Source organism: Drosophila erecta, unplaced genomic scaffold, assembly GCF_003286155.1.
Source record: "Drosophila erecta strain 14021-0224.00,06,07 unplaced genomic scaffold, DereRS2 tig00000000-arrow-pilon, whole genome shotgun sequence".
NCBI classification, from domain to species: Eukaryota; Metazoa; Arthropoda; class Insecta; order Diptera; family Drosophilidae; genus Drosophila; species Drosophila erecta.
This window is the reverse complement of record NW_020825194.1, coordinates 12084407-12108950: the sequence shown is the minus strand read 5'-3', so window position 1 is coordinate 12108950 and position 24544 is coordinate 12084407. Positions and strand designations below refer to the sequence as shown.

Sequence of the window (24544 nt, the reverse complement as noted above, 5' to 3'; positions counted from 1 at the left end):
AAGGTATCCTATGAAAAATGCTTTTTTGCCACATGCGACATGTGGCCAGATAGATAGTGAACAGATAGATTGGCCACTGCCAAAATGGCGATGACGTTGACCCAAAAAACAAAAATTTGTTTTGTTTAGTGATTTCGCCTCTCGGCTACTGTTTTATATCTTCCTGCGGCCTTTGTCAAGTCTAAACAAAAGTCTCGTTTGCCATTGCATCGCTTGCTAGCTGGCTTACTTTAGTATTATTTATTTATCTATCTATCAAGATACCCATCTATTTTTGTGGCAAACAAGACTTTTTGCGCCGCAGTTTCGCTGGTGCAAAACAAAATTTAATGGCCGCCGAGAATGCCAATCAAAATTTCAGCGAATCGTCGATGATTTCTTCATATCATTTAACAATGTCTATTGTTTGTACTTGTTTATTGAGCAACGTCGCGAAAAAGCTACTCAAAAAACCACTTTTATGCTTTGAAAATGCGCAGATTTTATTAGGATAAACTATTTTTGAAGTTAAAAATGCTAGATTTATTTGCTTCATCCTCAATGGGTTGTAATCAAACAGCAAACTTTGGCAATTGGAAAAAAAGAAGAGTGACCAAAAAACTGGCAACTAAACATGCTGCAAACTTGCGCCAATCTCAAGTCAATTGACAACAATTTAGCGAAATAGCAATAAAAATTACAAAGCATGCAGACAGCTGCAAAAAGGCAAAGTAAATATTCTGGGTAAAAGACCCCAAGTGGAAGATGAGAGCTCCGACTCCAGTGAGTCTTGAAAACCGAGTCTCTACTCCGGGTTCTGAGTCTCCCCATCGTCGTAGGTTTTTCCTTTTTTATTTTCTTCATTGGACTTTGACTTTGTAATATTTGCGCAATGGATTGAACCGAACGGCAGCAATAGGAGCAGTAAGAACCTGACTTGTAGACAAGAACTCATCGAGGAATTGTTGCTGTGCTGTTGATTTAATAAGTGTCTAGAAATGGGTCGACCACTCGACCAGTTGGTCTGCTGGTCTGCTGGTCTGTTTTTCTGTTTTTCTGTCCAGTTGGACGGCATCGATGGCGGAATCGGTTCTATATGGTGTTGATGGATGGAATTGCATTGTGGTGTTGATGGATTGGCATTAGGTTATTATTATTGGAGGCAGGCAAACAATGTAGATGCTAAAGATTGAGTGAAATTGAATTAGACGATGAGCTTATAGCCTGGCATATTATTTATTTAGCATACTTCATGAGTAATGATTATTAGCTACCCAATTAACTAATCAATAATCTCGAGAGAGTTAAAATAAAAATAAAAATTATTATTTATATCTATGCAGTTAAGTGCTCTGTAAAATACTTACATAAATAAAATATTTCTTAATGGTCTTACACATTATATCGTTTTTAATGATCGAAACAGATGTTGATACTTAGTATTTTATATCTTTTACAATTGCCATGTTAACTTGCCAAAAAATGTACTTACTCATGAAATATTAAATGCGCTTTCAACTATTTATTATTTTTACTACTACGCCTTAAATTGAAACACCTAAAGATACAATTGCAAACTATCAGACAATCGAGTTCTAATTGCTGTAATTAAGATAGCAAATTCCTAAATTCAACTTTTCATTACTTTATTGAAGAAGGAATTTAGTTTGTCAGCAGACTAAACAAGTTGTTCAATTTGCTGTCGTTTAATGGCCAACTCAATCACTTAGTCCAGGCTGTCGTCAAAATATTTAGGAAAGCATGTTGGCTAGCTGCGAGTTTGGTTATTAATTGAAAACACTTAAGGGCGCCTGCCCTCAGCTTGCAGCTAATGGATATGGAATTGGCTTTAATGTATCTTTGTATCTGCTGGGCTGTCAAAACCACTGCACACGCCCCGCAAAAACGCATTAGGTCTGAACTTCCGGGTGGGTTTTCCAGCGCTTTTCCGCACACATGACAGCTTTTCTGTGGCTTCACGTATATATATTTTCCCCTGCTCGGCTTTCCCCTCAATTGTATTGTATTGATAAACCGCAGAAGGCATGCTAAAATGGCTAGACTTGTTCTTTGGAAGCGGAGATACATTTCCATAGGCTGGCATTGAAAATACTGCGGCGAATCGTACTCGTATTAATTACAATAGGTTCAATTCAAGTATTTTTATGGCAATCAAACGGCAAACGGCGACGTCGAGCAGAAAAACAACAGTCGCTCGTCTGTGTTTTCCTCTCTGGTATTCCAGATAAGCCGATAAGATATGACTTTGAAGTGGGCGTACTGCGAGGGGTGGGCCAAGTTGTACATACCGAACTGAAGGAGCACAAACAAGCGGGTGCAGTGGCCACATCCAATGTATCTATCAAATGCACATGGCTCCCGCTCAATTTGGAGCACTTGAAGATACTTAACGAATGGCATGCAAAAGCCAGCGTTTGATTGAAGTTCCCCCCATTAAACTTGTTTGCAATGTTATTTAAGAGACGGCGCCAGAGTTCTTTTTTTTAAAACCACCCCACCACAGAAATGGGAAAATGGGAAATGGCTCCGCATTTCACCCCAAAGCCGGCGTCCTTTCACTGCACTCAATTGGCCCCACGCACAAAAGCCTTCGGACATGGCTTTTAATTGAGCTGCATTGACCTGTGCCCGGCGCTCTGAAGTTCTCAAGTGTCTACAAAGTTTTCCCCCTGCCAATGCAAATGGCCACACGCACGTACAGCCCAAGAAAAAGGTTCCGAATATGAGAGTTTTACGGGAACTTTCGTTTTAATTCGACTCACTCTGATATCAATGCAAATCTAAAGCTCCCAACTTTATAATATGATAATGCCGACCAACTTAAACAATGCGATACGGTTGAACCAACATGTGGCAGCTCCGGGAAAACGGCTACGCTCCACATGATAAATGGAGTCCCAAATCTGAGCCAAGTACAGGGTCGCAAATGCTTTTCGTTTGCGAGTACAGGCATTTCAGGGCATAAATTCTGAATGTCTTGAACCCCAAAATGCTATGCACATAAAATGCCAAAACAACTTAAATGCTTGCCATCTGCGTGGGGGTTTGTTTTTCGGGGCAACCAGAAAGGGGGGTGGGTGCCACAAAAGTTTCTTGACATTGCGACAAAAGCTGCACAAATTGCAGGCACACATGCTGTTGTCTCTTGACAGGGACAACTTGTAGATACTTTTGTATCTATTTATACGCTAGTCACTGCCATAAACTGTCCGGCCTGTAAGCCCAGTGATTTCGTAAAGTTTTGCAGCTGCGAACTCCCAAATTCGAGCGAACTGCACGCAGCATAAAAATTAGACCTGATATTTGTTGACAACAAACATGGGGCAAAGTTTGTTTTTCATTCGCTCCAAGTGGGGGCGCCATTGGATAACGATTTGTTATTTTTTATGGCGGGGCAAAGGAGGAGGTCGCAACTCCATGGAGTTGTTAAAAGGCAAACTTGTGGTCGTCGGACGACGTCATGGCGTGCGACTGGCGTCCAACGCCCGGGGTTGGTTTCTCCAACCTCCAACCACCAAACTCGAACGTGCAACTCCCAGCCGATACCTTCAGACCAGCAATCATGTTTGGGGGTTGCTAGCATAATTGCCACATAATGGACGCGACTGTGGCGCCACTTCGAGTTGCCCAGGGCCAGTTCCGGCTGCAGTCCGCTGACTCATCTGCCGCTCCAAGTTGCAACTTTCGTTTTTGGCCAGCGTGTGTGGATGGCGGAACTATTAACCACCAAACCCACCTAACCATCCATCCAGCCGCATCGACATTGTCTGGGCGACATAAATGCGGTGCACGTATGGCTGCACAGTGAGAAAATGTGTCTGCTTGGTGTCTGCTTCTCAAATCTGTATGCGACACCTTTAAAGATATATAAGTTGTTTGGAAAGACCACTCTCTTAAACATTTTTCCGAGTGTCTGCGAAAAGCGTGTTTGCCAAACTCAACGTCTCGACGGCCCTGATGATGATTACTTCCGCCAAACAGTGACATTTTCCACGTGGCAACGCAATTCCCTCGCTTAATGCAATCGGGCATTCGGCTGGAGAAATCTGTCTGAAAAGTCTTTGTCTGCCAAAAAGAAAAGTCGTTATCGGTTAATACATTGGAAATAAATCTAAATGCAGCAGCGGAAATATTTCCGCAAAGGTTATAGCCTCGAATTTCCACGACTCGCATAAATTTTCCACCAAATAAACAAAGAGTTTTTTGTTGTTTTTATGTATACACATACATAGTTCTTAGCTCATCTCAGCATTATATGTAAATTCGAATTAAAATACTTTATGCTCGCTTTCTCGTTTTTCATTTTCTGATTTATATGCCTCGTTATTGGATTTCGCCTTAATTCATTCCGCTTTTAATTCGCATTGTGGCTGTCGAAAATATCATCAATTATGTCTGTTGATTCTGCCAGCCTGCTGGATTCGCGGCTATTGTAGTTCCTCCTCAATGGGATCTAAGGTGCGGTATCAGTTCGCTTTTTTCTTCTATTTTTCTCCATTATTATGCTTTTCCTAGGCAGAGGGTCGCCCCTGGGTCTGGTACAATCGCCCACGCCTTCATTTGATCATTAAATATCAGCAGAACCAGCAGCAAAATTGTTTACTTATAAGCGAAACGCCAAAGGAGAAGCAAAAAATAAGGAAAACAGATACATGTTTATTTATAAACAAAAAATATCTTGTGTGCTAAATGACGACAAATTATAGCTATTTCATTGGCGTTAATTTTCTAAAGAAATGAATACACACATCAGCCAACTGGATGCAACACCCAGTTGTACTGCCCCTCACTCAAAATGCTGCACGTGCCCTTTTTAATTTCGGAAAGTCCGTTGTGGTGGCAAATTGAGTTAAGCCCCCTGGACAACCGCAAAATAAATAATTTTGGGAACGGAGTTGTGCAATGCAGCAAGGGTCACCGAGCCGAGCCGGTGGTTTGGGATTGGGATTGGGTTTGAGTGACAGTAGGATGGACGCTTCCACATTGTGCAATGTCAAGTATCAGGGTTGACGGGCCAAGTGAATGGCAGGCGGACAGGACTTCGGCCGGGATGAGCTCCGTTCCGGACGCCTACAAAGCATAAAAGTCAACGCAGTCCTGCGTCCTCCTCACTGGAACTCTAATAAAACCGACCAATGTCAACAGGACTACAGTGGGCAATGTGGAGCGGGAATGGGGAAAATGTGGAAATTTGCATTATGTCTGCGTCGACGGGACACGGAAATTATTATGCAGGCTTGTTTGGATTTCCTCTTACTTATCGCCAGAATTTTAAATTTTTGCCTTGATAAAAATTCTTCAATATTTCTGGTGTAATTCGTCTAATTCTTGATAATTCTTGATAAGTCTTCAAAAAATGTTTTTTGGAAAGATAAATCGCCTGAAAAACAAAATAATACAATCGGAATTGCTTATATCTGATAAATGCAAAATTCTTGTTAAGCTTTTTATCTGAATTAATTTTCGTAAACACCCAACATTAGCTCACATTCAAGGCTGTGCTTACATTTTAAATTGACTTTTAATAGTTGTCCGACTAGCGTGTCCTGGCCAGTGGTTACATCCTCCCACTGCCGCAGTCTGTGGACAATTTGCTTCTAGCCCCGAAAAGCGCAGCCAAGTGCCAACGAATTTGGCCCATGACATGTGCCATCCATGTCCGTGTTAGCCATGGTTACAGCCTGGCCCTTAACTCGTTGGCATTGGTTAGACCAGAGCAGACCAGACCAGACACAGACGGCGGGCCATGTGGACTTTTGGCCACATTTGCTTCGATGCACAGAAAGGGTAGATATTCATTTATGGATATGTGTATGTGGTGGATGCATTGAGGGAGATTCAAGCTGCTGAACCGATTCTGATTAAACTAATGGTGGCCATAAATCAGAGCCCACGTCGGCGACTTTAATCAAATTTAATGCCCAATGCTGCTTGGCACCCGAAAATCGAACAATTAAATTGGCGCGACCGTAATGGTGGCCTTTTTAGTGCCGCGTAGACGCGGTGAAACTCTAGTCTCAAAATGGGTAAAGTTATGCTGGCAAAGGGAAATGGGTATGGGAATGGGAATGGGCTTGTCTGCGTAGTCTGGCTGTGAGTCCTTCGTTCTAATAATGGCAACGCCGCCGCCATTAACAGAACGCATTATTGTTCGTAATTTCGCTGTCAAACTGTTGGGCAAAAGCAATTTTGCGGAGCGCTCTGGCGGCGCAATCAACAAAACTTCAGTCGCAACACGCCCCCAAGAAACGTCGTCGGCATTTTCCTGGGAAACGCATTCAGATTTTTTCACGTTCCTTTGGATGGAGCGTCCCCCCGCCAAACCGGGCTCAAAATAATCCTCCCCCTTTTTTGCTAATTTCCAGTGCCTTGGTAATATTTTTTGGATTTTTACGATGCCAAAGATGCTGTCGGCGTGTAGTTGCTGTTGTTGACGTTCACTACCGCCTTGCACATTGCTCATACGCAGCGTTGGCCACGCCGAAATAAGAATGTTGAGAAAATAGTGGAAAATTGAAATTCAGCGAGAGATAAACGCTGCTGATGGCGAGGGTGTAGGGGGGATGGGAAATGTTGACTGTGTCTGCGTTAATTCGGTTTTGCTAATTTGGAATGGCGCCAAATTGAAAATAAAAACTTTGCAAGCTCGAAAAAATACCCCTGCTCAACAGATACAGTAAACAATCGGTAATATGGCTAATTGAAATGGTTTTATCTCACAGTTGATTGTTGTGCATAGGTGATAAATTGCTAGAAAGCGCTGTAAACCATTTTATGGCAAATTAATAGTTAACAAATGACTTCAGTTTCTTGATTGATTAATTAAAAGAGTTAGAAAAGCGGTAATTGATAACTTACTTTTAGTAAATCATAGAAAGTTTATTCACATATTACATTACTCTGTGTATTATTGTAAGCTTTGTCTACTTAAAATGAAATGCCTTTCTGCTCTCCTGGCTTTTCTTTCAACTTTCTGTCAGTCGGAAAATTTTCTGGTTTTCGCTTCGCGCAAAAGTGAAATTTATGTTCTCAGTTGGGGCTAATTTATGTTGCACGAAAATGTTGCCAGCTAAATAAATAATATTGTTTGCCATCAAATATAGGAAATTACGTAGCCGCCGCGTGTGCCGCCAAAAATGATATTTTCGCCTAAGTGCAATGGGAAAAGCGACAGCTGCAGCTACAAAATTAATACGCTAGCGATTGTGTTTGAAACCGTCTGCAGGCAAAGCGAGAATAATGAAATCGCTAAAAGATTTTATAGCTGCCTGCTTACTAAAAATAAAAATGGCGCAGTGCAGCCATGACTCAAAGTGGCATACCCAAAAAACACGAAACGAAAATGCAAGGTGGAATCCACAGCTTAACCCACCCATTCGGGTGGGGCACTTTCATCAGCCGCCGCTGGAAGCCGCAAAAGTGTGGGCATAGGTCATGTGCTGAGACCCTGGCAAATCAATCGATTCCCTTTCAAAAAATTCACCTTGGAGGGCCAGCTTGCCATTGTGGTCGGGGTAAACTAAAAAAAGGACAACCAATCGTTTTGTTTGTGCTCATTAAAATGTACTTGAACAACCAGTCAAGTGTTCACGCAATCGAAAGAGGAAAAGGTCGGCTCTCTGGTATAGACTGGTTGATGCCACAGGGCTGGAAACCCCACGAAGGTTACTCGAAATGCAATGAAGAATGAAGCGGAGCCAGACAAGCTAAAGTGCATTATGAACCCATCGGATTGCTCCGAAAAAGTCCAAATTTAAATGCAATTGAGGTCATTGGAGCATTAATTACAATGTGTTAATTGATGAATGTGCTAATTCACGAATTGAAAGTGCGAAAGTTACGTGAGGCCAAGCTATGATGAAATTTGAGAAGTGAGTCAACTAAATGCTCGAAGTAAGTGGAACGGAAAGCGTGCAAAAATAACTTCTATGGGAATAAGAAAGAAGGCCCAGTAATGGAAGCTAGTTTGGCAAAACTGTGAAAAACACGTTAATTGTTCACAAATTTTGTGGTCTGCGTATTTTAAGCATTTAGAAGTAAACTAGACATATAATTAAATTCATACTCAGCATAAAAATATCTGGTATATTCTTGAGAAACCCCCTAAATTGCCCAATGCCCCATTAAAGTCTTTTATCTTTTGCTCTTTTGGGCCGCACCTCCTCAATTGTTTGTCTTGCGATTATTTCGGTAATTAAAATCGACTTAATGGGAAATGGTGGGGGGGGCAAGCTTAGTGTCATGCCCATATGACATTGAACTCTGTGCGCGGTACTCAAGCGGTCTTATGCGGCCCACCCTCCCCAAATTGGTCAAGGCGATGGCTTGAACTGAAAGATACAAAATAGTGACAAAGTGCCACTAGAAACCGAAGGGGCCACACACAACGAGAGATTATTTATGGCCCAAAAGAGACAAAAAGCGGGCTGTGTCAATGGCCAACAACGGTTGGCCACCAGTGAAGCAGGGAAACGTGCCAAAAACTGAGGCAATAATAACAGTCGTATCGCCTGCTAATTTTTTGTTGGTAAGGTCACCAGAAAATGGGATTTTTTTTTCTGCTCTGGAACCGGAGGGGCTGGGTTTTCCATGCGCCAGTTCGGTTTTTTTATATTTTTCTTTTTTTTCTTCTGTTCACTTGCAAAGTGATGTTGATTGTCAGCTGAACTTGTTTGGTTTGCGGATTTACCATGCGCCACATCCGCATCCGTGTCACCAGCGTCAGCGTGTCGGGACGAGCAGAAAGTGGAGCAGAAAACCTGAAAACACACAAGCTGGTAGTCTCACAAAAAAAAAAAAAAAATAAATAAAGAAAATAATGGTAAAAAAGCGGACAAGTTGCGAGAAAATCAAAAACAAAAAACAAAGTCCGGTGTGTGTTTATTTCTGGTTCTCGACTTGCATCTCGCGTCGCGTCGCGTTTCGCAGTCGCAAATACTTAATTGAGGAGATTTGGAGTCAATTATTGCCAAAGAGAAATTCTTAAGCGCAAAACTTTCGAGCGTGAAAGTCGACTTTGTCTAATTTGCGCTGGAAAGCCGCCAAGTCGACTCTGATCCGGTAAATGATTATGATTCGCAGTGCATTTTGGCATTGCATTAACACTAATATGGGGAAAATTGCTCGCTAATGGGAACACGCCCACAAAAAACCATCACTTGCACATAAAGAAAAAAATGGTTTGCAATGTATTAAAATTTGAATGAAACGAAAGCCACTTGAAGGACAACTAATGATTCATTTGGCTGAACAACTAAGTTATAAATTTGATTTTTTCACTTCGCCATTTAATTAAAGTTGATAACCATACTTTGGCCTGTTCGCGATCCCAATAACAATCTCGTAATTGCCATCTAAACGAAGCCAATTGCAAAGGCAAAGACAAATCAGTGTATCAATGGGAGCTTTCGTCTGAGCGGCTCCTAATTGGCAATTTACGTAATGAGGCTTTGATTATCAGGTAATTACAGGGAGAAGTGGAGCAATATGTAAGAAAGCTTGATGACGTCGAGGCGATATAATACACATGTATAGTATGTATGTGCGATATAGGTATGCATTTGATTATATTTATAACCGATAAACCGGTTAATGCGCACTTGTCTCAAAAAGGTTCTCGCCGTTTAGTACGAGTATATTCAAAAGAATTCATTTTAATTTGCGCTCACCGTAATCACAAGATCGACCCAAAGTTGATCGCCCTCGCGCCGCATGGTACGAGAAATATCAAATAAAAACAAGAAGAATCTTCACAAAACAGTAAGAAGCTGGCCAAAAATAATGGGGAGAACAACAGCTCCAGCAAGGTCATAAACAATTAAAAGAAGTGACAGACTCTGTATGACAATAAATACTAGAAACATCAGCAACTGACGACGTCAAGCTCACGTATTTAGTTGCTGCGATTTTTATCTCGTGTGTGAATTTTATTTTGCCAAGTTTTCCAGATTCGCTTTTGCCGATCTCTTTCCGCGAATTTTAGGAGGGGAATGTTGATCCGCGGCAAATAAAGAAAAAACCACCGCGAAGGTGGCGCTTGTTTTGTTTGAACTTTTTCATATACCCATATACTTATATATCAGTATATCAGTATATATAGATAGAGATATAATGGCCATATCCCAGTATGGTCTTGACCAATTTGGCTAATGATACCAGCTCAGCAGTTACGCTTATTGAATACGAATTAGCTTGCCTCGTTTAGTGGGAGAAATAAGAACGGATTCGAGGAGTCGTTCAAGTGTTAACACATAAAATCAACTGTTATGTTTCGGGTCCCAAGTAGCCCATAAATCCATGGCTTAAGTCGAACCCAACTGAAGCCTTCCGTTCGTCTCATATTGCACGAGTTCTAATTGGAGATGCGGCCTAGCCAGGCGCAATAAAAATTAAGTTGCCGACTCGAACGGAGCGCGTTAAAAAGGTTTTCTAACACGCCAACAGGCAACGAACTGTCTGCAAACCCTTTTCAGTTTTTTTCTTTTTTTCTCGTCTTTTTTTTTTTGTCTTTTTGCCTGGCCGACTGGCTGTGCCTTTATCTCATTATAATCTACGCGCATGTGCGGCACATTCGTATCTTTTCAGTCAATTTCAAGTACCCTCTGCCCTCAGATGCAGGCCGAGAAGATTTCGAGCCCGGGCTGAACAAACAGCCAGCAGCGGCAGCTGCACACTGCTAGAAATTGGGTGGAGCTTGGCATAAAACTCACCTTAAATTAGGCACATAAAATGGTACTTGTAATAAAGCATAGGTTGAATGCTTGACCAGTTCCTAGATTAAACTTACTTAAATCAAGTAAATGCTGCCTTTAATGGTATGCCCCACTCTTATCACCTACTAGTTACCTGCTTTTTCCCAGTGTATTACCAGAAACAGGGATCGGGAAAGGGGGAGAGTCAACAGCAAACAAGCGCAGACAACGTTTGTCGGTCAAAATCAAAATCAGCCCCAGCCTTTGTTCCTTTAATTCCAAGAATCGTGGACCAGTTATGAAACAAGTCTGCAACATGCACACAAGCACAGGGGCAAAAGAGAGTTACAGGCGCTGCGAGTGGAGTCGACTCGAGACGAGACGGAGCGACGAAGAGAAAACAATAAAGAACCCAACCCGAGGGCTAAAAACGTATTGGGCCCGAATCTGGACTTCAGTTGGGCAGTTGGGCAGATGGAGAGAGGAGTTTGGGGCCTGGTACCACTGGTGGATGGGGACTTCGCCTCGTTAGCTGCGCCTGCGCGCCGGCCGAGGAAAATGTGTACTTTATGGATCGAAGACGGAGTCGTCGGGGCTTTTGTACCTGCCACTTGGCTCCGGGCAGCGCAGCAACTGCAACTTAATTTCTTGGTTGGCGGTGCTGCAGTGCAGCGGCTGCGTTGCAAGTACTTCATCATGTTTGGGGCAGCAGTAAAAATAAATTAACAAAAGCCAGTCGGGCACGGCCATTCAGCCATTCACCACTTCCCGGCCAGGTCTATCTAGCTGCCCAATATGCGACGTAATAACTTGGCCCGAAGGAGAGCCGTGCGAACGCAGTCTGCTTCCTTGACATCAAAAGCGCAGCTGGCCTGCTGTGGATCAAGTTCAGGCTTTGGTTGGCGGAGAAGCTCGTAAATTTGTATTGAAAGCTGGCAGTGGGTAGATCCATCTCCGGGGATATTTAGGGAAATAGTCTTAGATATTAAAATACATGCATAGGTTAACCAGTGTAAAATGTATCAAATTGCTAAGCTTATTTCGAAAATTATTAAATATTATGGAGGGAATGCAAAAATTATAAGTTATATTACTAGTTCGAACTTATTAAATCCATTTTTAATACCTTTTGATTGAAAACCAAGCTACACTTTAATTTACAACATAATCAAGGAACTCCCTGCTTCATAACAGGGTTTTACCCCAGGTTATTGCAACGTTTTTTGTTTATGAGATCTGCTTGGCTCTGGAAATTTATGTCTGTTCCGAGGAACGATCGCTGCCGCAGGATTTCGCATTGGGAGCCGTGTGTGTGTGTGTGTGTGTGTATGCAAAACAAGTTGCAAGCAACACGTAGGTGGCTTTGAATATTGAAAAGTCGTTCTGCAGCCTCTCCGGCGGCGATTAAGACCTCCCGGTTCGGCTCGCATTTGGCCAATGAAGGTGGCACTTCCAGGCCACGAAAACGAAAGACTTAAGCGACGAACTCGCTCGCGGCAATTGGCCATTTCGAAGACACTTTCACTGCGATCGTCGATTTTGCCATTCTATTCTTTTGTCTGCTCGACGACACTCGACTGAAATAGAAAGTGCTGGCAACGGCGACGCCAAAATCGTCGACATCATTTACAGATCCAATTTAAATTCGGACCATTTCGTCATGCTTCTTTCACTTGGCACGCATGCAAATTTGTGCAAAATTTTATAAAAGACGGGCGGGCCATAAAAACTTGGCAAATAATATTCACGAATTGGCCAACGAAAGTGAAGTTATTGCGTGTCAATTATGCGACTGATTTGTGAATTGTTTAAATAGTAAATTCAACAGAAGCTGAGCAATTACAGTTGAAGCCATCAAAACGGGTTGGTCTTTCGTATTAGCGTGTCCATTGTTGTGCCCAGTTGAGCGGGGTTCATTGACCACCAGGTTGGCAAAAAGGCAAAAGCACTGGCACGAACCACGACAAGTCTGGGCGACTCCATGGGAAATTACTCCAAGTCCCTGGTCCGCAGAGGAAACTGGGAACTCTCATGTATATTGACCAACGGTCATAAATTTGCATAATTCGCAATTGCACGGCTAAACGCCAGCTTTAAAAACGATCTCGACTGTTTCATAAAACATCATTATTATTGTCAACGCTGTCGGCACTTATGCAACATCTTGTGGCTGTTAGGTTATTGAAAAACTCCCGGACTATCGGCTGCATTGATTTCGCCGCCCCCCACCCCCCACCCCCCAATTCGACCACAACAAAGGGAAATCCCAGGCGTGTGTGGCATTTTCTATCGTTTTTATTGTCACAGCTGCTGCCAAGCCGTTTCATATTCAAATATGCCAGCCAAGAAAAGCTCTCACGCGGTGTCACAAAAAAAGAAAACATAAATGCAATTCCGTCTAGGGTTTAGCTTTTGACTTGTTTTGCATTTTTGTTGGCCCTCTCTCGGTTTTCTGAACTCGGTTTCTTTTTATTGCATCACGATTTCGCAATACATTTGACAAATTTATTTTGATTAGAGGCAATTTCTTTGGAAGTGTAGACATGAATTGAATTTCGCTTGATTGAGTTGTGCTTTTTTATCGTTATTGTTCGTATGTGTATTGTGGGCACTGAGAACTTATGGGTATAGCTTCAAATGTATTAATTAAATTGTAAAAAAATACAAAAAATTTTATAATGTTTGATTTGATATAGATATAATCCATAATATAAGCAGACTTTACAACCGATACGTCTGCTAAACAAGACGTTTTGATTAATGCTCTAAGCTGAAAGGTACACACTTTGTTTTGGCAAAAATTGTTTTTGCAAAATTCGTAGCGAAATCGTAAAGACAAAGAGGCGATTATAAAAATAAACAATGACGTATCAACAATGAAAATGTAGCGGACAAATTTTAGAAGCTGTCAGACTCAGCATTTGAAATGTCACAAGAAACAAAATCTTATTAAGATGGACGCATTAATTTAAGAATTGAATCATAGACAGCTTGCAGCTTAATTTGTCGCAATTTGGAAAATATAAACACAGAATTTTCCGCTTAATTTCAAATTTTACAGAATCAGTATCCGAAACAGAAGCAGAAAATCGAATCGAAATAAAAGGCAAACAGAAAGAATCAAGCTGATTAATGCAAAACGTGGCAGCTGGCACCACTTGTCACAGATTCCATTAGGTCATCGCCGCATTTACATATAGATTCGGTATTTAGAATTCCGAATATTTAAACCGTGAGTTAAAAGATGTTAGCATCGAATGAAATCCGCCGGGGGAAATTGCGTGAGAAAATCGAGAAAGTTTCGCTGGCTGAGTGCAGGTGGCAGATTAGCAACTTTCCTCGGATTCGTTTTGGATACGCTGTTCTGGTGGCCAAGACGCAAAAAAACAAAAACAAAAAAAACTGAAATACTAAACGAAAAAAATTGGCAATCATTTGTAAACAATGTGTGAGGCGAGGTCCAAGTGGTGGGAAGGTAGGTGGATTGGTGGAAAGGGGCTATGGTTACCAAAATGCTATTGACTGTTTAGCCGCTGAGAAGTAAGAAATACGGCGCGCATGACCCACTTTCGAGCCATGTTTGTTTCTTCTACTTGTGGCTGGCCTGCCCCTCTGTCGCTCTCTCTTTCTAAACAACTTTTTAGGCAAATTAGCAGCTGCAAAGGCAAAGGCAAAGGCATTGAAAGTTGCTTAACCACTTGCCGAAAAAAATAAGAAAAATCGGCACAGAGCCATAAGCAGAACCAGAACCTTACAGAATTGGTTATTACGTAGCCCAACAAAGCAAAAAGTTGTCTAGATTGCAGCCAATTTCAAGATAACTCTCGAAAACACTCTCGACAGCACTTTCAATGACAAACACACAATCGGCTAAAGTGGGTCAGCAATTTATATAGATATGCGTGCTATAGAATTGCTTTTCGCTAGCCTTGCCATTTTCTAGCGATTCTCATTGGCGCATTCTCAAGCCTGATCATTCAATTAGTTGATCCATCTCTTCTGCTGTCTTCCGCCTTCAGTGCTAAAGTTCAAAACCGCCTGCAATTAATATGCACAGTCAACTGCACAACGGCAACATCAACAAAAACGCGGCTCAAGTTGCAGGCCAAGCTGGTGACCATGGGCAAATTGTGCCGAAATGTGGTTATTAATGAATTACTATAATAAAATAAATTATTAATATCAATATTATATCACGTTATTTTTTAAAATTTAAATGATCGAACCCATAACATTAAAATGTTGCTCTTAAAACCGCATTATTAATTGTAATAATATTGGCTGATTTAATATAGGCAAAAAGTTATTAACCTTTTCTTGATAGCATAGCCTAGTTATTCAAATTGGATGACTTCAGTGCTTCACGCTATAAATTTATATTTATTGTTCCTATTTTGCATTAGCGATTTAAGGTTCTCAGCTCGATTTCCGCATTTAGATCCAAACCAGTTCATAAGTTGGATAAAGTGGCTTTTAACCATTAAGTTCAAGTTTAAATTGGCTGACAATGGCTCTTTAAATTAAATAAGAGTGTGGTTTTCCCAATAAAAATGATGATATGATAGGAAATATTACGCTTAGCTTGAGATTTGTCTAATTTGTGTATTATGGCGACATGGACTGGCCCACTGTGGCCTGCATCACTGCATTGCTGCATTATGTCCATGCAACCTTAACTCAGCAACTTTGCAGCTGCTTGACTAACTGCACTTTGCTGCCATTAGTTGTGGCTTTGGCTCTAAGCACGGCTTGGGCTTATAGATTCAGCTTCAGGCCCGACATGCGATTCCACTGCAGTCACAATCCTCGGCAACAATGTCGCTGTTGATTTTGTTGACACTGCTAACGGATGCTGGGATGTGGATGTGGATGTTGAATGTTGGATGTTGGCCCAGCTGCATAATGCAATCCTTTTGGCCAGTCACTTATCAGTCATTTGTGGAGCCGCGGCATTTGCGTTTTTTTGTTTTCTATCTCTCATATTGTTTAGTGTTTCTTGTTGGCTTTGCGGTGGGACGTGTACCTTGCATAATGGACAAACGTGAGAAAATGTTTTGCGAAGAAAGTGTGAGAGATACTCAATGGAGCAGATAGGTGTCGGTGGATTCATCGAGTTGGGACGCCCGAGTGGGCACCATTATGCGATTACTCGCATGTGGAGCACTTTGCGCGACCAAAAGCAAACACGTAGTGACGCCGGCGATAATCGGCTTAGGTTTTTCTGCTTTTTGTTTTTCTTGTTTTGAATTTGGGAAAGTGCGCCGATCACGGAGGCACACGTGTGCCGACTGACCGCAGAGAAACCCCCAACTGAACCGCAACCCGCTTCCTCTTGTCATTCCAGCTCACCGACGAGGTGGTGCGCAAGAAATCGGAATACCAAAAACATTTGGAGGGCTACAAGGCGCTGCGCACGCGCTTCGAGGAGAACTACATAAAGGGTGAGTGAGAAACGTAGGGTATCGGGTTGCCGAGTGGGAAACCAATCAAAGATGTAGGCTACTTTTTTGCAGAGCTTGTATGATATGATTTTCGTGAATATGCTTTCCACAGCACCCAGCCGCAGTGGCCGCAAGCTGGACGATGTGCGTGACAAGTACCAGAAGGCCTGCCGCAAATTGCATCTCACACACAACGAGTACGTGCTGTCCATCACGGAAGCCATCGAAGTGGAGAAGGACTTTCGCAACGTGCTGCTGCCGGGTCTGCTGGAGCATCAGCAGTCCGTCCAGGAGAGCTTCATCCTGCTGTGGCGCAACATCCTGCAGGAGGCGACGCAGTACGGCGACCTCACGGCCGACAAGTACAAGGAGATCCAGAAGCGCATCGACACTGTGATAGGGAGCATCAATCCGACCGAGGAGTACGGCGAGTTCACCGAGAAATACAAGTGAGATACCGCTTGCGCTATTTAGTTTATATGGAATCTAATGCGTTTGCTATGTGTTTGTAGAACCTCCCCCACAACACCACTGCTCTTCCAGTTCGATGAGACGCTCATCCAGGATATACCCGGCAAACTGCAGTCGAGCACCTTGACGGTGGACAACCTCACGGTGGACTGGCTGAGAAACCGTCTCCAGGAACTGGAGGGAGCCGTCAGGGACTGCCAGGAGAAGCAGCTGAAGATGATCGAGCATGTGAATGGTGGCTCGCCGGTGGCCAATGGCAGCATTATATCCAACGGCAGCAACAATTCCAACGGCATTCAGTCCAACAAGGATAGCCTATGGTAAGCGATATCATATATATACCTATACATTATATAAGCTCGATTTTCCTAGCCGCCAGTCGAAGGACCTCAATGCACTGCGCTGCCAGGAGAAGCAGAAGCAGAAGCTGGTGGACATGATCAAGTGCGCCCTGAACGAGGTGGGATGCGAGGAGCTGCCCTCCGGTTGCGACGATGACCTCACCCTCGAGCAGAACTTCATCGAGAATGGCTACAACAACGAACAGCAGGTGGGTCATTAGTTTCCCCCTTAATCCGCTTAGGTTTTGGCTAGTCTTAAGAAGTAGATGGTCATGGTCGAACTAATCCTATGTGATACAAACCATTTCTTTCTCTCTGGATGCTGCCCTCCTACCCATGCCATACAAAACCCATACCCACACACGAAACTTAACCTATTAGCAGAGATCCAACTCCACCAGTTCACCAGGTCTGGGCATAATGAACGAGCTGATGCGACGCGGTGGGGTTTTGACCCTCTTGCGTGGCAGGGGTCGCCACTTCAAGCGCAAGAGTACTCCCCAACCGGCGACGCCCATGACACGATCGCGACAAGGACGCTTCAATAAGTTGCAGCCACGATCCCAGAGCCTGGGATCCCTGTCGGTAATTAGGGATGGGATCGGGCCAAGTCCTGCACGTTATGAGCCCATTACTAACCATCGTTTGCGCCAGGCGGCAAGTGTTCATTATTTGGGCGAGGAGATCGCCACGAGCTCCAACAATCCGCCCGATTTGCCGCGTCTGCGGCGAACCCAGTGTTCCATGTTGTGTTTGGGCGAGGACGAGGAGCCTCTTGTCCTTGCCTCGCCCGCCCCGCTTACCCAGCTCACCGCTGCTGTCCTTACTAACACCAATAACAATCATATCTATGCCGATCTGGAGTTGGATAAGAAAAAGGATACCTCGCCGAGTCCAGAAAGTGAGGCGGAAACGGAAACGGAACGGGAACATATTCACCCGAAACAAGAGCAAATACAAATAGAAATCAACCAAAGTGCACCCCAGAACTCCATTGATGCCCATCTGGACAGGATTGATGAGCTGAACCGAGTGCTAGACGATCGACTGAAGCGCACTCTGCAGCCCAGCGATGATGTGAATGCCATCGAAAGTGCCGAGGAGAATCACATACAAGCCAGAAAGTTGGTCAAAGATCCAGATAGCCATACGAAACGCAGTTCCAGTTCCAGCTCAGAGTGCCGCTCCTCCAAGGATACCAGTCAATCCAAGAAGCGATCACTGTCCTTTAGTCAGAAGTCCATAAGCAACATATTCAGCAACCTAAAGGAGTTCTCCAAGAGTCCACTCGTTAGGATGGGCAAGCATCATACCCACAACGAAGAACAGGATGCGAAAAGAACGCAACCAAGTCAACAGCATCATTCCAGTGGCAGTGATTGCCCCACAAACAGTAGCAGTTCCAGCAGTAATAATAATAATAATAACAATAAAAATACCAGTAGCAATAGCAATCACAGTGCCTCACAGTCCACGATCATAACGAGCACGATCACCACCACCATAACGACTACAACTACAACGACGCCGTCCAAGGAAAACTCAAGACTGAAATTCAAGGTGCCCAAGATCCAGAAGAAATCAAAGGCCATCCGCAATACATTCCGCTCCAAGTTGCTCAATTTCCAGCTGAAGCGCTCCAAGCCATGCAAACAGTGCACCAAAAGACGACGCATCCATCCCAGCAAAAGTGTCTTTGATTTCGCCAAAGAGTTCGAGGTGGATCAACCGACTGGTTCCCCCGCGGATGAGCAATTCTGCAGCTGTCCGCCAGCTGGTCAGAAACCAGTTAAGCCATCCGTCCAAATATCTGGCCACAAGGAGCACCAATTCGAGTCCAGTTCCGGAGAGCTGGAGGAGAACTCGGATCGGGACGTCGACAACGACGAGGAGGAGGATAGCGCCAGTGACGATGTGCTCAGCATGAAGGATCACTGCTACTGCGTGCCCAGCCTGGCGGCCAGTGTGAGTTACCCGTAGTCGCATCCGTATCCGTATCCGTATCAGTATCAGTATACCAGTATCCGAGAATAAACCACCGCACACACCGTATCGAGAGTATCTAAGCCAACTGGGCGCCACCAGACGCCATCTCACAGAGACTCAAAAACCGCATCGCTTTGCTTGCCTCTTCAATTTGCATGTTTGATTGATTGTGCATGATTTTTTCTTTCTTCCGTGCTCACGTTCAGAATCGAAGGCATGTTGTGGGGAAAGAGCTTTTTATAGAGCGGATCCATAAATAAAACACAGGGTGACCTTAAAACTTATGGGTTGCGTATAGCAAGTAGTCGTTTACGTTTTGATTTCAGTTTAGAACATCAAAGAGTTACCTTAACGCACACATTTGTATCTCAAAGAATAGATGTTTCGCATAACATAAATCAGTAAAATAAAGTCAAGATTTCCAGTTAGTTAGGGTGTAGAAGCATCGCTGCTGAATTTCAAGTTTCCGCACCCTTCCCCATTGCCAAAAATTACTTGTGCGTGGCTATGAGAAAGAGCGAAAGTGTTCAGATGGGAGAATAAAGCGATTATATCTTTTAGTTCTCACCGATCGGACGAGCAGTTTGGATGCCGACCAGCAGTCGCCATTAATCTAGTCCATTGAAATGTTTGGCGTCTGTTTGGCCAGTGAGCAGTTGGAGATACATATCACATTTGTATCCGACAGAACGCGTGACTATTTCAGTTTCGGTTTTGTGCCGTGAGACAATTGCGCAAGTTGAAGTAGTAGTTTTTTTGGTTTGGGTCATCTGGTGGTTCCATCATGAGCAGTTCCGGACACAGCAGCAACTATGCCGGAGCCGATAATGGGGGGATTTTCGAGACAATTGTCTTTACGGGTCGGCCAATTCCACCGGCCCGAAAAAAGCGGCCAAAATCGAAAGTATTTGTGAGTCACACGACGAGACAACCTTGAATGTAGATCCATATTTTCCACCTTTCGCAGTAACGGATGTATACTTATGATTTCATACGACTTTTGCTTACTGTATTATATTATAATTAATTATAATTCATTTGCGTTTCTATCCCCAAGCCACTGCAATTTCGTCAGAGCCAATTGCACCCACGCATTTCCGTTGCCCATTTGGAAATGTGGAAAAATGGCGTGTTAACCGATTCGCAGCTATTTTAATTTCCTTCGCCTATGTTTTCTTTCGTACTTTGCATGCTTTCACTAAACCGCCGGAGATCATGGTATATGGATTTAGCTAATTATTCGGATCTTGCAGATATCGCTATCCACAAATCGACCGCTCTACGAGGAGGAATGGTTCCATGGCGTTCTGCCGCGTGAGGAGGTGGTTCGATTGCTGAATAACGATGGTGACTTCCTGGTCCGCGAAACGATTCGAAACGAGGAGAGCCAGATTGTGCTCAGTGTCTGTTGGAATGGCCACAAGCACTTCATTGTCCAGACCACCGGCGAGGGTAATTTCCGGTTCGAGGGACCGCCCTTCGCCAGCATCCAGGAGCTGATCATGCATCAGTATCACTCGGAATTGCCAGTGACCGTGAAATCGGGAGCAATACTCCGGCGACCCGTTTGCCGGGAGCGCTGGGAGCTGAGCAACGATGATGTGGTGCTTCTGGAGAGGATTGGCCGGGTAAGTAATCAAGCTATGACTTAACGAATTTCATACTCAATGGCTCCTGATATTCGTAGGGCAACTTTGGGGACGTCTACAAGGCCAAGCTAAAGTCCACCAAACTGGATGTGGCTGTCAAAACCTGTCGTATGACCCTGCCCGATGAACAGAAGCGCAAATTCCTTCAGGAAGGACGCATCCTTAAGCAATACGATCATCCAAATATCGTCAAACTGATTGGCATTTGTGTGCAGAAGCAGCCCATTATGATTGTCATGGAACTGGTGCTGGGTAAGTTCTGCAAATACTTGGAATATTAGTCATACATGTAATTGTTTAAACTTTGTAGGTGGTTCGCTGCTAACTTATTTGCGCAAGAACTCCAATGGGCTCACAACTCGCCAACAAATGGGCATGTGCAGAGATGCGGCGGCAGGTGGGTGCACTTAAAGCTAAATAAATACATTTTAAATAATATTAAATAACTCTTTTTGCAAGGCATGCGATATCTGGAGTCCAAGAACTGCATTCATCGGGATCTGGCGGCGCGTAATTGCCTCGTCGACTTGGAGCACAGTGTGAAGATCTCCGACTTCGGAATGTCCCGCGAGGAGGAGGAGTATATAGGTAATGGTAACTGCTCAGGAGAGATGAGAACTTAAACTAATTGAAGTGTGCTTCCATAGTTTCCGATGGCATGAAGCAAATACCCGTGAAGTGGACAGCTCCCGAGGCCCTGAATTTCGGAAAGTACACCTCTCTGTGCGACGTGTGGTCCTATGGCATACTGATGTGGGAGATCTTCTCCAAGGGGGACACACCCTACTCCGGCATGACCAACTCAAGAGCCCGCGAGCGCATCGATACGGGTAACTATTAATATCTGTGCTATGAATGGGAAGTGGATAAGAGCACTCTGTTTCATTGCAGGATACCGCATGCCAACGCCGAAGAGCACGCCGGAGGAGATGTACCGACTGATGCTCCAGTGCTGGGCAGCCGACGCCGAGTCCCGGCCGCATTTCGATGAGATCTACAATGTGGTCGATGCACTGATCCTGCGCCTGGACAACAGCCACTGAGAGCGGCTCCATGCGGAACATGGAACTTAGCATATACTCAACGTAGATTTAGTCAGCGCTTTTAAAGTACGTCACGTCCGAGGACTTGATAACGAGTTGCCTGTATTTATGAGATAGCCTATACCTTTACCTATACATTTTACCACATAAAGCATATTTATATAGAGACATATATATATTTTCTAGCCATGTAAATGTAAATTTCGATGTGTACTGTAGTGTGTGTTTTTGCCTGACTGAGCGTATGTAATAAATCCTTAATGTGCCAAAAACCGCAAGAGATCTTGAAACAACAAAGGAAAGTAAACAAAAAAAATAAGATAAAAAATATATAACTGATATTGTGTGTCTGCTACTGAAGAACGGCTTTCGTAAGCTAAGCTCATGAATTTATATAATTTTAGTTGTTTGTGTTTTAGTTTCTAAGCAGTGATTCATAATTTGTATATTATGCAATCCCTACGTTTGTCAATTTGTTTCTAGACTTTGTATTCTATGTATATTTATTTACACCTAATTTACATTTCTACTTCGATACGATTATGTTTACTGTAATACAACTACGCTCTAAGTTAAAGCTTTAAGTTTTGCTGCGCTGCTGAAGTGAATAAATCATATGTGTACTTTATATATATAAATATATATACAGAAGAGTATCCTACGGATCGCAATCATTTGTAAGGGCCAGCGGCACATCGGAGAACTGAACTTTCGAGTAGAACTTCTTCAGCTCGTTCTTCAGCTCCAGACTGTGGCTCCAGTCAACGGTTTCGCACACGACCTTCACCTCCACGGTGTAGATATCCCGCAGCCAGGCTCTCTCGTGCATGATGTCCTTGATGGACACGCCCACGCGGACCAGCAGGGCGCACAGATCGTTGATGCCGCCAGGACGATCGCTCACCTCCACATTGAACTTGACCAGGCGCCCCACGGCGGCCAAGCCTCGCTCCAAACAACGTCCAAACACGGTGGTGTCTATGTTTCCTCCACACAGAAGCACCACAACTCTAAGAGAAAAAGACAACGAAATATTTAGAAATTATACTGAAGGCTAGTTAAAGTACTTACTTCTTTCCCTTGAGCTCATTCAGGTGTCCGGCCAAAATGGCCGCTAGTCCAGCACCACCCGCTCCCTCGACGACGCATTTCTCCTCCTCCACCAGCCTGAGGATAGCCACTGCGATCCACTCCTCCTTGACCACCACCATGCGATCTATTAGCGGCATGGCGGTGGCATAGGCATTATAGCCAACTTTGGGAACGGCCAAGCCATCAGCCAATGTGTTCTTGATGGGCGTGTGAATGGGTCCGTCGTTTTCCATGGCCCGGGTGAAGCTGGCGCACTTCTCCGACTCCACACCCTTTTTAACAGGGATTCAGAACACATAGAACTACGAATTATTAAAATACATGGAATATACTCACAATAATCTTGGTTTTGGGGGACAAGGCCTTGACAGCTGTGGCAATACCAGCAATCAGTCCACCGCCACCCACCGGCACCACCACTGCATCCGGTTCGGGCACCTGTTCCAGTATCTCCAAGCCAATAGTACCCTGGCCGGCCATGATGTGCGGATGATCATAGCCATTCACGTACAGTAGACCCTCCTCGCGGGACATTCGCATGGCCAGGGACTTGGCCTCGCCCATGTCGTTTCCCTCGACGATGACGCGGGCCTTGTAGTTGCGGCACCTCTGGACCTTCATGATGGGCGCCGCCTTGGGCATCACCACGGTCACTGGTATATTGAGTTTCCAGCCGTGATAGCACAGGGCCTGGGCGTGATTGCCCAAGGAGGCACTGATCACTCCGGTTCGCTTCTGCTCCTCGGTCAACGATAGCAGCGCATAGCGTGCGCCACGCTCCTTGAAGCTGTCGGAATTGTGAATTGGGTCTATCAGGCACATGTTGTTCACAAAATCAAAAACCAATTAGCAACAGCAATTAATTTGAGCCAATCGAACCATATCTTTCAATTAAACGGTATCTTATCGGATCTTTGACTTTTATGTGCACCAAAATTTATCACCCAAATTTTGGCGTTATAATAGAAATGCGACGTACCCTATTTAACTGCGATGCGAAAAAAGTGTTTTTAGCTATCAACAAAACAAATATGTTCAACCTATTTCCGTAACTCAAAATGCATATTATTTAATAATTATAAAAAATCCGCGTAAGATCCGCTTTGTAGCTCAATTTTGACTGTGGAACACATGCAAATACAGCCTCTTATCAAAGTACAAAAATGATTCTCCCAGACGCAATTTATAGTATACTAATTGATTAATATGTGTTGAGCGAAACCGATCAGTATAAACAATAATAAAGCCGAACTAGCAATGCACCTTGGACTTATATATACAAAACATAATATATATATAAAAAGTACACAAAAGGGGGAAGACCTAATCGCTGTTAATTGTTTAAAGGTCATACAAATTTATAAATGAAAAATTAAAATACATTTTCCATTTTTCAAATGCTGATGACTTACCTGCCTGTATATTGCAGGAAATCCTTTTTCAGATACAACTCCATGCCATATAGCTCCGACGATGTGGATTTCTGCAAGTCACTCAATTAATCGGAATTTGAGGGAATAATTATAGGAATATCTACCGGACAAGGAGTGCGTTCCACGCCACCGCGGATGAGAAAGGCAGCGGAGGTGACATCATGGAAGGATATGCGCTGCGGTTTCTCCGGGTTGCAGAAGGGATCGATGATTTCCTCCACACCACCGGAAACATGTCTGGGTCTCTTCAAGGCTTCCAGCTTGCCATTGACAGCGGTGCCATTGGCCTTGGTCGCCAAACCATTTGGTTCCTTGGGCGTTTCCGTCTTCACTGCCTGGGACATTGCACCTAAAAGTCACTCTAGATCCTTTGGGTTCAACTGCTCGCCGAATACTG

At 43.8% G+C, this 24544-nt stretch overlaps 2 protein-coding genes across 3 annotated transcripts in view; one reads left to right on the top strand and one right to left on the bottom strand.

The window, feature by feature from the left end:
• LOC6552543 (tyrosine-protein kinase Fer) overlaps window positions 1-22264 on the top strand; it is a 26644-nt gene extending 4380 nt beyond the window's left edge. The window contains exons 4-14 of one of the 2 annotated variants that reach the window (XM_001980803.3): window positions 16036-16132; window positions 16245-16581; window positions 16645-16923; window positions 16976-17153; window positions 17329-18909; window positions 20184-20558; window positions 20618-20831; window positions 20890-20976; window positions 21039-21167; window positions 21227-21409; window positions 21471-22260. In XM_001980803.3, coding sequence (XP_001980839.1) covers window positions 16036-16132; window positions 16245-16581; window positions 16645-16923; window positions 16976-17153; window positions 17329-18909; window positions 20184-20558; window positions 20618-20831; window positions 20890-20976; window positions 21039-21167; window positions 21227-21409; window positions 21471-21622 — 3612 coding nt within the window. In that variant the 3' untranslated portion in view covers window positions 21623-22260. Of the gene's footprint in view, window positions 1-16035; window positions 16133-16244; window positions 16582-16644; window positions 16924-16975; window positions 17154-17328; window positions 18910-20183; window positions 20559-20617; window positions 20832-20889; window positions 20977-21038; window positions 21168-21226; window positions 21410-21470 lie in introns of both variants that reach the window. The other variant, XM_015154519.2, reaches the window with a different exon arrangement.
• LOC6552544 (L-threonine ammonia-lyase) lies at window positions 22108-24544 on the bottom strand. Its single transcript, XM_001980804.3, has 5 exons — window positions 24252-24544; window positions 24127-24197; window positions 23051-23501; window positions 22694-22986; window positions 22108-22632 (listed from the first exon to the last, which is right to left on the bottom strand). The coding sequence occupies exons 1-5, from the start codon at window positions 24489-24491 to the stop codon at window positions 22281-22283; spliced, it is 1407 nt and encodes a 468-aa protein (XP_001980840.1). The 5' UTR covers window positions 24492-24544; the 3' UTR covers window positions 22108-22280.

Excerpts from the sequence above, each read along its gene's own strand:
- LOC6552544 (XM_001980804.3), bottom strand. The coding sequence starts at position 24,491 with ATGTCCCAGGCAGTGAAGACGGAAACGCCCAAGGAACCAAATGGTTTG. Across the intron at positions 23,502-24,126 it reads TTCCTGCAATATACAGGCAG|CTTCAAGGAGCGTGGCGCAC; the intron begins GTAAGTCATCAG and ends CAATTCCGACAG. Across the intron at positions 22,633-22,693 it reads AATGAGCTCAAGGGAAAGAA|AGTTGTGGTGCTTCTGTGTG; the intron begins GTAAGTACTTTA and ends TTTTTCTCTTAG.